The sequence below is a fragment of the Actinia tenebrosa genome, unplaced genomic scaffold (assembly GCF_029948245.1).
Source record: "Actinia tenebrosa isolate PJP-AT-01 unplaced genomic scaffold, QUT_ActTen_1.0 PGA_scaffold2__45_contigs__length_23673736, whole genome shotgun sequence".
NCBI lineage: Eukaryota > Metazoa > Cnidaria > Anthozoa > Actiniaria > Actiniidae > Actinia > Actinia tenebrosa.
The window spans coordinates 18,906,065-18,919,299 of record NW_028292579.1 but is presented as its reverse complement, the minus strand read 5'-3'; the positions used below and the strand labels follow the sequence as shown (position 1 = coordinate 18,919,299).

At 36.8% G+C, this 13,235-nt stretch overlaps 1 protein-coding gene across 1 annotated transcript; it reads right to left on the bottom strand.

Annotated features, from left to right (window-relative positions):
- Positions 1-547: 547 nt before the first annotated feature.
- LOC116308449 (collagen triple helix repeat-containing protein 1-like) lies at positions 548-6,470 on the bottom strand. Its single transcript, XM_031718868.2, has 4 exons — positions 6,356-6,470; positions 5,272-5,376; positions 2,244-2,564; positions 548-1,066 (listed from the first exon to the last, which is right to left on the bottom strand). Exons 2-4 carry the CDS (start codon positions 5,368-5,370, stop codon positions 713-715), a joined length of 774 nt encoding a protein of 257 aa, XP_031574728.2. The 5' UTR covers positions 5,371-5,376; positions 6,356-6,470; the 3' UTR covers positions 548-712.
- Positions 6,471-13,235: the final 6,765 nt, after the last annotated feature.

Sequence of the window (13,235 nt, the reverse complement as noted above, 5' to 3'; positions counted from 1 at the left end):
TGTTGTTGAGCTGCGCCACTGCTGTACTTGCGGTGGTGATAAACGATGACATTTTTTTGGTGGTAGTGGGAGGAGGGGGAGGAGGGGGGGGGGGGGGGGGGGGGGAAAGTTGGTCGTAGTATTAGCAGTAGTAGCAGTAGTATGACAAAAATGTAGTACGTAGTAGACAAAAATGACAAAAAGGAGGCTTCAGCATCACTGGCCTCATGCAACTAACCGGCTGACTGCCAAACAATAACCAATACTTCATTAATCCGCCTATAACACAACTCTCGTCAGTGTAATGGACTAATGGACTTTGTTTAGCCTTGACATCAGGTACGAGTATCTACGATGTACATTTGGTAAAACCTGCCTCTAACTCAGCCCCAGTCAGTGTCGAGGGGTCCATGAATTTGTTTAGCCATGAGATCAGGTACGAGAATCTACGATGTTTGCTTGGTAAAACCTGCCTCTGATCAACTCCTTTCTGTATTTAATTTCAGTACAACACAATGTCTTAAAATATTTTTGCGGCATTAAATAGGGATATTACTTCACAACAATATAGTGAACGATAATGGTAACATTTATTTTTTGACGTTTATTCTATTTCTATTTTATTTAACTAACACTGCATGGATTAAACAACATCTCAAAGTGCTTGTTATAGTGTTTTATTAGACTTCGCATTCAATCAGTGTGGCTTACGTTTTGTAGGAAATGGATAGTTCTACGGCTGGGGTCTGGGTACCTCCTCTACGAAAAGACGACTGTTTGAGTTCCACCCAGTCCAGGCGTCAACATTTCCATACCCGGCACAGTTCCCGACATTGAAACCCACACGAACATGTCCCTTGTGGATCTTGTCACAGTGACCTTCAATATGGCGGACACGGTGAATGTTGTGACCCACTCCTCTTTCCATGTACACATTACCGTCTATAGCACGAGGGGTCCTGCATTCAGCACCGTTGAACGTGAAGAACCAGCGCTTACAACAGTCGTTACAATTATTAATTCTAAAATCGCCATTCCAGTAAACATGGAGGATGGAATCCGTGAAATTCTTGCAGAAAAGACAATCCTGTATAAAGGTATCGAACGAAAAAGTTCATAGGAAAGTTTAAAGTGTATATGAAGGAAAGACATTATTTTCAAAATCATTTATATTTGAACAGTTGTAGTAGTATGGTCGCAATATTTTTGTATGTGCACTTCTATTTTCAGAGATATAAACATTTATAATATCAATATGCAAATGAGATGTCATAAATTCAAGAATGGGTTACATTTTGCAATGTAATTTACGACAAGTGTTCTGAAGTGAAGTAACCTAAAAATGTACAATTAGCATTTATTTACTGGGACCGAGGGAAACTGTGTTTTGTGGTCCCGAGACAACTGATAGCTGATGTTCCCCGAGGCGCGGCCGAGAAACATCAGCGGTCGAGGGACCACAAAACATACTGCTTTCCCTCGGTTCCAGTAAATAAGTGCTTTATTATCATACCAAGTGTCAAAGGGAACAAAACAAAAATGGAGAAATGAATGAGATTTTTAATGTTGTTATTTAATACACAACTTGTGCGTAGCCGTAGTCAAAGCAAACCTACAACTTAATAAATATGCACTTCTTTACGAAGAAAATCAATGTGTCAAAAGTTGGCATATTTCCTCACAAAATTCTCGTAAAATCTTGACTGCTTGTTTAGTCGATTTTTTTATGGATTTAGAATCCTTGTTTTCTAGTAACTTGGATATTTCCACCTCTCCGCGGCAAGAAAATCGGGAAGACTTCATATTTAATCTGTGAAAGAAAGCGTGTGAATGAATTTTGCAAACGCGCGCTCAAATGTGTTGCTTTGTGGTTTTTATATTTTTTTCAATCACGTGAGTTCCGGTTTTGTTATTCCCGGTCCATAACATAATATTCCCCTCCCAGAATGGTCGCCAGGAAACAGTCGAATTTTTTCACGTTCACGTGACACACTCTCGACCAATAGAAATTAAGGAAAATTGAACTTTGACACTTGGTATATAATAAAGCCATATATTTCAGTCATAAGGATGATTTGCAAATAAAAAACCGGAGTACTTTCCACAAAAGCGTTTTGGTATAATAAATTCGTCTTGAATTTACGTCATCTCATTTGCATATTGATATTTCAGATGTTTTTATCTCCTAAAAGAAAATTTTGAATACAAAATAGATGGGAAGGGTTGACAACTATTAGCATGTTTTGCTAAATTTACGTACATACCCTGATCAGCCCATTGTCTTTTTGTTTGTTGATCTTGGTCCACGAACATTCTTTCCAGTTCGAATAGGCTGAGAGTCCTCTCGCCCCAGGTTCCCCCTTTTCTCCTTTTGGACCAGCGTCACCCTTAGGACCTTGAGGACCAGTGTTACCTGGTGGACCAGCAGCTCCGGGAGGTCCTTGCTTTCCTGGAGTCCCGTCAAACCCTCGAGGACCTTGTTTACCTTGAGTACCTGTTCTGCCATCTCGTCCGTCTCGTCCAGGAGCACCGGGTGTACCGTGGAGTCCAGGGATACCAGGACGACCCACCAGACATGACGTTGACTAAAAAGTATGATGCTCATGCTTTGATTAGGCGTTAGAGAATGATGCGAGTGTGCTTTGTTTCTAAATACACGCACGCGCTGAATATTGAACGAGGCGAGCCGAGTTCGTTGCTCAGTCGGCAAATGCTGTATTTATTAGCCGTTCCGAGGATAAGGAGAAACCTCGGTCAAGTTGGCATTACAGTGTCTTTTTTTGCACAATTTTGGGGACGAAATAGCCACCATCTTGAAAATATTCCACATAAAACTGCCCCAGAAGGCACTGCAATGCCAACTCGACCCAGTCTTTTCTTCGAGCTGGAATTAGCTAATTACTAGTGATCTTTAATGTATTTTTGAAACTTCTTTTCCAAGAGTACTTTATAAACACTGTAAAAACCATGAGTATAACGCCGATGCTTTTTAAATAAGGTTTTTGTAGTGAAACCAGTTAGAATTATCATATTTAAGGTAGTTTGGCACTCACACTTCCCTTCGATAGAATTTTTTATAACTTTTTCTACTTAAAGAATAACATATATAAAAGTCAAAAATGCAATGAAAAATAGGGGTCAATGTGCTCGTTTTGAAACTGTGAAGGGTGGTATTAGGTCAATTTTTGCCCTATTTGAGCTAAAAATGGAACATTAAATTTTCAGAAAAAAAATGTTTGCGACAAATTGTTTATGATTTGTATAAATTTGCTTAATGGTTCTAGCCAAATACTCTTCACGCTAAACTTTTCACTTTTCATCAATTTATTCCATTGGGACAGCATGGGTTGAGCTATTTCACGGAGATTTGAAAGTGGTACTCCATGAATTTCTTGTATACATCACCTCAAAAAAAGTCAAAATTACCAAATTTTTTATCAAAAATTTAAAAGATTGTTTTATGTGCAATGTAAAAATTAAAAATAAAATTTGGGTGTCATCGTACTATATTCGGAACTATAAGCTAAAAACGTGCAAAAAACAAAACAAAACAACAACAAAAACAAAACTTATGATTTCGATGTTTTGGCCGCGCGAGTATGGGTACTAACTGCTATTAAGGGCCATATGTAATGTTATGGAGTTTTTTTGAACCAAAACTCAGCGAATGGCCATATTTCGCCTCTAACGTGCGTTTTCATTTGAGTTGCATCTGAAACTTTATTTCGATTTACATGCGCGAGCTGGATGCGATGTAGCAAGGTTCCCTAACTACCTTATGGTAACTAAAATATCTTCTTATTACGTACTAAATATTTGAGAAATTCCATTCTGCATTAAAGTAAAAAAGTCAACAATAGCTTCACTTCTAACCCAATAGTCTTCTTGGAATTTTAAAGCTTTAAAATGTAGATTTTTTTCTGTAATTTTGGCTTGGATGGCAGAGAAGCGTCATGCTTTAGCTTGACGTGCAAACACGCCGAAAACAGTGTTGTCACGCCGTTTTGTATGCTATGTAACGCTTGTCACGCATTCGGTATAAGACTTATCCCTAATGATATTCTGTAAAAGTTCGTATCTCTTAAAAACACCTGGATACTTCTATTTTTTCTTTGTTTAAATTATAAAGTAAATGCCAAATTAGTCTTTAATTAACCTCGATAATTACTTTTTCAAAGAAAATAGGCACAATCTGTATGTACTTAATGATCGCAAAATAGGAAGCACGAAGCTAAAAAATTATACATTTTAAAGCGAACAGTTAGGGAGCAGTCATTAATTGTTTGGGGGGGGGGGGGGGGGTTGGGGGGGGGGGGGGGGGAGGGAGGGCCGGTAAATTATTTGAATGATTTAGGTTATGGTAATTATGATAATGTTGTATGTGATGATAATGTTGATTACAATAAGCCTGATAATCAGTTCGAAGAATGTGGATTTAGATGTTCATTTTAATAGATGGTCATGATAGTGTTGATGTTGATAATGGTAGCAGCAATGAAAGTACAACAATCGCATCTCAATTTTTTGATAGTTTATATATACTTTATATTACAATTTATCATAGATATTTTTACATTTTTGCGAGTTTATAGTGTGTAGAACCAAAACATGCATATGAAGAAAAAAATGGTTTGGACGTGTTATTACTCTTATGAAATAATGTTTTGAATAAAATCTATAGAATTTGTCTGCATACCAAAAAAGTCAGAGGCTTATACTCTGTAACTAGCTTATAGGTGGGATACATATTGAACAGGAGGTTTTTGTGGATTATACGGGGGCCCAGAAAATTGCGACCCTCCCTCTAGCATGCGCCCAAAAAATCGCAGCCCTCCCCATAAATTTACCGGCCCTCCCCCCATAATTAATGACCGCTCCCTTAGAGTCATGGTAGTAGTGGTATATTCCAGTAAAGAACACAAAGTGTCAGTAATTTAGGTGAATTTAGATGAAAATTTATCAAAATCTTTTGGAAAAAATCGTTTTCTCTCGTGTTAGTAAAATCATTATTATTTCATTGATCCCTACTTTTCTAAGAGAATTTTACAACCCTTTGATAGGTTAATACAACTCGCATAGTCATTTAAAAAATTATTGATTCTCTATTAGCATGGCACCGTCCTTAAGTCACGTTTTGAACCTAATTTCACAATTATCTTAATCCATTTATGTGATTAATTAGTAGGTTTTGACTAAATTAAACAACGAGGAGCCCCTTGCTCTCCTGCTCTTCAAGTCAACAGCCAATCGTTTGGGCTTCAATTTCAATTGTTAATGACATCATTAGCTTACCTGTCCGGCTGGCTTGTTTTTCTGTCCACACGCCGGTTTGATGGCGGGAGAAACGAACACAGCCAAGGACACGAGAAACACGACCACAACGAACCTCATTTTGTACTGTGAATGAAAATTTGATGAAATAGAGTAAAAGAGGTTTACAACTTCTGCCTTGTCCAACGTTAACGCCTCAAATTAATAACATGTACAGAATTTCTTAAGCAACTTTATGCTTATGATACTCAGCTTTATTTATCTTTTCAACGTTATTGACTGTATGCTGAGGGAAAATGCGACAACAGACTATAAGAACAACGTGTTAAAGCCATCAGGGCATAGATATTAATCGATAAATTGAAGCTTAACGAATACAAAACGGAATTCATGTTGATAGGGACCGTCAACAGCTTGTTTTTAAACATTCGATTAGATTAGGCCATATATTTCAAGGAAGGAATTCATTTGGAGAGCCAAAAAGCCTCTCACCAGTTTGGTCTTTAGTTATCTATTTTATAACTTCCACCACATACTAAAATAAAACACAATAAACTAAAAAATATATATAAAAAAATAAAAAAATGAAAAGATCACTAAGAAGTTTAAATGCATGATGAGAGTCACAAAAGTTAAGTGTGCCCTGGAAAAGAAAAAAAATTATAAAAAGTTTTTCCATCCCGCCTTATACGTTTCTCTTCGCTCATGGCTATTTCGAAATGGGCATGTTTTTTAACGTTTTAGTCAACCAACATTTCATGCAGTTAAGAATACAACAACATTATTTGATTAAGAAAAGGTTTGAGGGAAAAACTGTTTTAAAAAGCATTGCAGTTAAAAAATTCATCCATTTCGTTTGAGAAACGTAACGGCCGAAAAAACAAGGAAGGAAAAAGAAAATGGCATAAAAACATAATGTGAAAATATTTAAATCCTGCTCCTCTTCGCTCATCAAGATGAAGAGACGAAATCATGGAGGCGAGACCGAGTCCAGTACTCAGTGTAACCCTTATTTTAAGACTCAAGAAGTAAAGGTAATGAAACTTTTTTCTTAAGGATTCCATTTTTTTTAACGAATCTCAAAAAAAAATAAATTGTGACCTACCTTCTACGACTTCAAGTGATTTCTTTGTTCTGAAGTATCTTGTTCTGTTGTCGATCACCAAGGTATTGAATGAACTTCTTGAAGCGCACAGTCAGTTAAGTAAAGACTGACAAGACCTTGAAGCTCCAGTCCTTACATGTTGTAACATGTTCTCTCATATCATTAGTAGCAAAGAAGGACGAAAGGGGGTCAAGTCTAACTTATTATCAGAGTTTTGAAAGTTAATTGGCATAAATGATTTCAACATTCATGAGGGGGGTGGGGTGGAGACCAAAGTCATTCATCACCGAACCAAAGATGTATGATTCATCGCCTCATAATTTATTGTTAATCATTCTTCCATTTAACAAATTGGCATCAGTTTTTTTAATCTTTCCTCTTATTGACGATAAATTGCGTCCTCACATTATCAAAGTAGTTTGGATCCATGAGGCGTAGCCAAGTGGATTCGCACACTACTTTGATGATGTGATGAAGCAATATAAAATTCGTCATTAAGAGGACTGACACAAACTGATGTCAATTTGTTTTTTTACAATAACAAAAACATTGAAAACTTCTCAATCTTAGTTATCAAAACATTCAAAGTAGAGTGCTTGCTCGTTGGAGTCAGCTTATCTGTCTTCACTTTATCAATGATAAAAATAAGCAATCAGCGCGCGAGAAATTTGTAAGATTTGTAAAAAATTGACATACCACGTGATACTGTCTCGCAACTTGACCTTATTTGGAACTGTGCTGTTTGTTATAGAATTGTATCTCGAGCGATGGTTAACTAACCGAGCTTTCTGTGGATACAGTGTTGTTTTTCCGCTTTCATAACGTTCACGTAAGAACGTGTTTAGAGCAAAATAACAAAAGAAGCCTCTGGGTCATAGCATTTTCTGTTTTCTGGCAACGCCGTCATAGAGAAGGTGCTACTTTTTTCTGGCTAGTATTCAAGTTTCAAGTTTATTACAAGAAATAAAGAATACATTTCCAAGTTAACACCATCCCGGAAATCGAGAAAATGAATGGAGAGAGAGAGAGAGAGAGAGAGAGAGAGAGAGAGAAAGAGAGAGGGCAAAGGAGATGATATTAATAGCTAAACAGCGATATTAAAAAACAAATGAATTGTAATGAATAATAATCAGCGTTATGATTTTTAATTAAGCCTGTCTACAACTGAGGAAATATCAACATAACAATATCAATCTAGCTCCAAATCTTGAGAAAGAATTATTTTGTTCTTGAGAGTTGAGAGTTTTTAACTAGAAATTACCTGACGCAAAAGTCTCTGGTAGTATTTTATGAGTGAACATTAGAAGCAATAATAAATGGTTTGAAAATATTATTGGGTGCAACCTATTTTTAATGTCATGCATTAACTGGGCAACAGATTCATAATAAAGGACATGTGTAGGTAACATATTAGCTTTAATGAAAAGAGGGATGGTATGCTCTGAACTATCAACAAAGTACATTAATCTAAAAGCTTTTTTGTAGTAGAAGGACTTGAGGTGGATTTGAGTACCTTTTCCATATAGCATAAGCAAAGCATCTTGACTCTGAAGATGACTTCCGCTCAGGTTGTCGAAACGTCAGTCCCATCAAACAGTACTTCTCAGGACTACATCCACACGGAGATCATAATACAAATATTGTTGCTTCGATAAACATAGCATAAGACATAAAAAAGAAAAGCCAGGGTGAAATAATTAGAGATCGATAAATATTATGGAGAGTAGAGCGCATGCAGTAAAACCATGAAATAAAAACAAAGTTAATACTGAGCAACATTAGCTTTTCTAAGTGCCAAAAATAACAACGATATTAATATTTAACATACAAATGAAATCTCATGATGCACCGCTTTTCTATATATTAACCTGCCATCGGGCCTTTGTGACAGTTCTTCTTGACATTCCAAGGAGTAAGTGCACATGGCGACTTTCCACCCACCCATCCCCCACAGCGTGTCAGCGTGTTTTTATCAGGATATCAACTTCGTATGTAATTCTTTGGTTTTACCACTGCTTTAATTCTTTTTATTGCTATGTAATCAATATGATACTTCCAGAAAAGGCTTCTATCTAACAACATTACAATATATTTAATAAAATCCTTGTTCTATTTGACTTGCTATCAATATTGTTTATATTAGGTTCCAAAGAGAGTTTCTTTTGGTATGGACAAAACCATTTTTTAAATCAATAAAAAGCCAGTTACTTAATTTAGCAAGGTATATGTTAACATTTGATTCCAACGTTTTTAAGCCTACCAATTTTTTAATCGCAATGTTTTAGTAATTTATGAATAATAACAATCCAGGTAATTGATTTAGCAAGTTTTATGTTAACATTTAATTCTAATGCTTTTAAACTTTTGTTTGTATAAAGTAAGTAAACATAATTCATAGATATCATGAACAACAATGGGCCTAAAATGGAACCCTGTGGGACACCGCATAACTTGGTTTCTTTATTTGAAATTTCAGTTCTACTTGTGTTATTTGAAACAAATAATTAATAATAACACTGCTACAATGATTAAGAGCGAATGTCTGTAAAAATCAAACATACGGCGGAAAGGCTCAAATTTTCGAATTCTCTCTACTTTTGGAATTTAGTAGTGTATGATGAAGTACGAAACGCTGTGTGGTTAGTTTTGAAAAATACTTTTTTGTCTTCGAGATAAAGGGAAAGATCGGTTTGAGCTCCAGGGACGATTTTCGCTGCCAAAATATGACTGAAAATTGCTTACTTTCGCTTGGTCCGTGTATCAAAACTATTGATCCAAATAGCCTTCTAATACTTTCTGCCAAAAGTACAGCTCTTATTTGCTCAATTAAGAGTAGTTTCATAAAAATCGAACAACTCTGAATTATTTAAAGCAATAAAAAGCAAAGGTCACTTAGTTACAATGCCTGTCAGTGCATCTCAAAAACTGCGAATTTCCCTATGTGCCATCCTTCCAAATCTTATGAGATTACAGTCAACAACTATTGGGAAACTGCTCTTTTGAAAAATGTATCTTTTATTTTGGGGAAATAATGGTGCGCTTTTTGCGAGAGCTTTTATTTTGACTCATTAAATAGCAGAAATCATTGTTTGGCGATTGCGTGACTAAAGACTTCTCGAAATAAATTCCTTTGAAACATCATTGTTTTCAAATGTAGTCTATACAAATAAAAGAAAACATTAATATACTAACCTTCAACACGAAAAGGTCTCTTCCTTTGTTCCATTCATCGGAGTTATCAAGAAATTAGAATTGGCAACCTCGGCGTTGGCTTGTTTTATGCAACCGATTTCCGAAAATACCATCTATCAGTACCAGTCGACAGTTCGCGTTTCTTTACAAATAACTAGTCAGATTTCAATAAGAAATATACAGAGCAGTATACTAAATTCGATTCCTACAGAGTACAGTAGGTTTTCTAACTTCACTGGCAAAGTTGTTTAGTGTCTCTTATTTGCATATTGTCGGAAAAGTCACAGTTGGCGCGAGAAAAGAGCGTACCGTAGTTTCTTCCGGTTCTGTCCATACCCTAGTGGTGTTGGAATTTTATGTATTATCCTTGGCAACAAAAAGAGTCGAGATATACATTATCATGTCATTTTAACATGAAAAGCCCTTTGTGAGCAATTTTAAAAGTGGTTCTCAATAGATTATGGTGGAGCCGGCTACAGGCACCTGTGCGAACTACTATGCCATACTGCTCCGTGTTGATATAATTCATTAAATAATTTTGTTTTCTGTGATTAGTTCCTGCACTAGATTTCTCTTTAAGAAGCCAGTTTGTTGCAAGACAAATTCCTGTTTTCTTTCTTTCTATTTCATCAAAGAACAGTAGTCGGTGCACTATGGTCCCACGACACGATCTGCACGCTGGAATGCTGTCTCGGTATAAGTTTATGACAGTCACTCGCAAACAATTGCATGTTAAACATTACAGACCAATTTATCAAAGCGCTACTGACTAGTAGTTCTTGGAGAAATAGCCAAAGGTGGATCCCTGGCCTTATACTGTTCTGTATAGTTCTTATATTGAAATCTGACTAGTTACTGATAGATGGTATTTTCGGAAATCGGTTGCATAAAACAAGCCAACGCCACAGTTGCCAATTCTAATTTCTTGATAACTCCGATGAACGGAGCAAAGGAAAAGACCTTTTCGTGTTGAAGGTTAGTATATTAATGTTTTCTTTTATTTGTATAGACTAGATTTGAAAAACAATGATGTTTCAAGGGAATTTATTTCGAGAAGTCTTTAGTCACGCAATTGCCAAACAATGATTTCTGCATATTTAATGAGTCAAAATAAAAGCTCTAGTGAAAAGCGCACCATTATTTTCCCAAAATAAAAAATACATTTTTCAAAAGAGCAGTTTCCCAATAGTTGTTGACTGTAATCTTATAAGATTTGGAAGGATGGTACATGGGGAAAATCGCAGTTTTTGAGATGCACTGACAAGCATTGTAACTCAGTGCCCTTTGCTTTTTATTGGGTTGTATCGTCGTGTACGGGAATTGTCAGGGGAATTCTATTCAAATTCAAATTTCAAGTAATCGGCTAGTGATCGTACCCTACGATAGCATAAATTAAACTATAATAAATATTTATTTGCAGGCGCTGATGATACATTGTTTAATATGACTAAAAAATGAGACCACCCAACCGAATTCACTTCGTGGTCTAGGGGTTAGGTTTAGGTTTAGGGTTAGGGTTGGGGTTGGCATTGTAGTAGTTCTTTGGTGCCGAAGGTACCGAGATTCTTGGTGTCTTCACTTAATTTTTTTTCTAAGTGAGGAGAACCAAAATTTCTAAGTCCCACTCGTGTGTTCGGAAACCTATGACGTACTTCGTTAATCCGTATACGACGATAGTACCTTTTATTGTCTTAAATAATTCAGAGTTGTTCGATTTTTATGAAACTACTCTTAATTGAGCAAATGAGAGTTGTACTTTTGTCAGAAAGTATTGGAAGGCTATTTGGATCAATAGTTTTGATACACGGACCAAGCGAAAGTAAGCAATTTTCAGCCATCTTTTGGCAGCGAAAATTGTCCCTGGACTCAAACCGATTTTTCCTTTTTCTCGAAAACAAAAAAGGATTTTCCAAAACTAACCACACAGCGTTTCTTGCTTCATCATACACTACTAAATTCCAAAAGTAGAGCGAATAGACCCCTTTCGGATTCCAAATTACCGCCGTGTTTCTTGATTACAGACTCATTTGCACAGGGTTAGCCTCGAGTGTGTGCAGAATATTCACGTGTTCCAGTCAAGGTCCGTCGAGTTTCAAAGCGTTTGTATTGTTGAAGTTGTGCATTCTTTACTTTACCGTCGGTATTTGTGAATATTTAAACACTGATACTAGGCTAACCCTGTGCAAATGAGTCTGTAATCAAGGAACACAGCGGTAATTTGGAATTCGAAACTGGTCTATTCGAAAATTTGAGCCTTTCCGCCGTATGTTTGATTTTTACAGACAGTCGCTCTTAAGTTTATTCAGTCAAATGGTGTAGAAGACATCTTTTTATCCATATTCATTTGTATGTTATTGAAATAGGTGTAAAAGGTTCGTGTCTTATTTCGGCACTTATCCCGGTTAGCGTGGGCTCCCTGTGTTTGTTTGCGCAAGTCAAGTCAAGTTTATTTCACACACAAAATTACAATACAAAAATATAGGAATAATTAAATAGAGTTGAACAGTTATGAAAAATACGGAATAAATATTTACAAAGCGAGATCACGTTTAGTGTGTATGGCTGTTGAAAAAGTATAAACTATCGAATTAAAAGCCATCCATTATCAAGTATTAAGAGAATAAATTCATCTTCAGAGTCAATGATAATAGTAGTAGTAGTAGTAGTAGTAGCAGCAGCAGCAGCAGCAGCAGCAGCAGCAGCAGCAGTAGTAGTAGTAGTAGTAGTAGTTGTAGTAGTAGTAGTAGCAGAAGTAGTAGTGGTGGTGGTGGTGGTGGTAGTAGTAGTAGTAAAAGTGGTGTTGGTGGTAAAATGGTGGGGAGTCAGGATGGCGTAGTGGTAAGACGCTCGCCTCTCACCTCTGGGGTCGGTGTTCCAATCCCAGTCGCCCCATGAGAGCTGAGTTGGTTGGTATTCTTCCTAACTCCGAGGACTTTTCCGGTTTTTCCTCTTTCGTCTCAAAATCAACCCTAACTTATTCAAACTGGTTAGAGCTGTGCTCCGGGGTCACACATGGAATGTGTAGCGGCTGCCAGAGGCGCCTTCACATGCTCACAGTTCGATGTCGTTGAGCTGCACCACTGCTGTACTTACGGTGGTGATAAACGATGACATTTTTTTGGTGGTAGTGGGAGGAAGGGGGGGGGGGGGTGTTCGTATTATTAGCAGTAGTAGCAGTAGTATGACAAAAATGTAGTACGTAGTAGATAAAAATGACAAGAAGGAGGCTTCAGCATCACTGACGTCATGCAACTAACCGGCTGACTGCCAAACAATAACTAATACTTCATTAATCCGCCTATAACACAACTCCCGTAAGTGTAATGGACTAATGGACTTTGTTTAGCCATGAGATCTGGTACGAGTGTCTACGATGTACATTTGGAAAACCCTTGTCTCTAACTCAGCCCTAGCCAGCTTCGATCGAGGGGCCCCGAATTTGATTAGCCATGACATCTGGTACGAGTATCTACGATGTTTGCTTGGTAAAACCCGCCTACACTCAACTCCTTTCTGTTTTTAATTTCAATATAACACGATGTCTAAACATATTTTTGCGCCAATTAATAGGTTATTATTTCACAACAATATAGTGAACGATAATGGTAACATTTATTCTTTGACGTGTATTTTATTTCTATTTCATTTATTCAATCAGTCTGGCTTATGTCTTGTCGGGAATGGATAG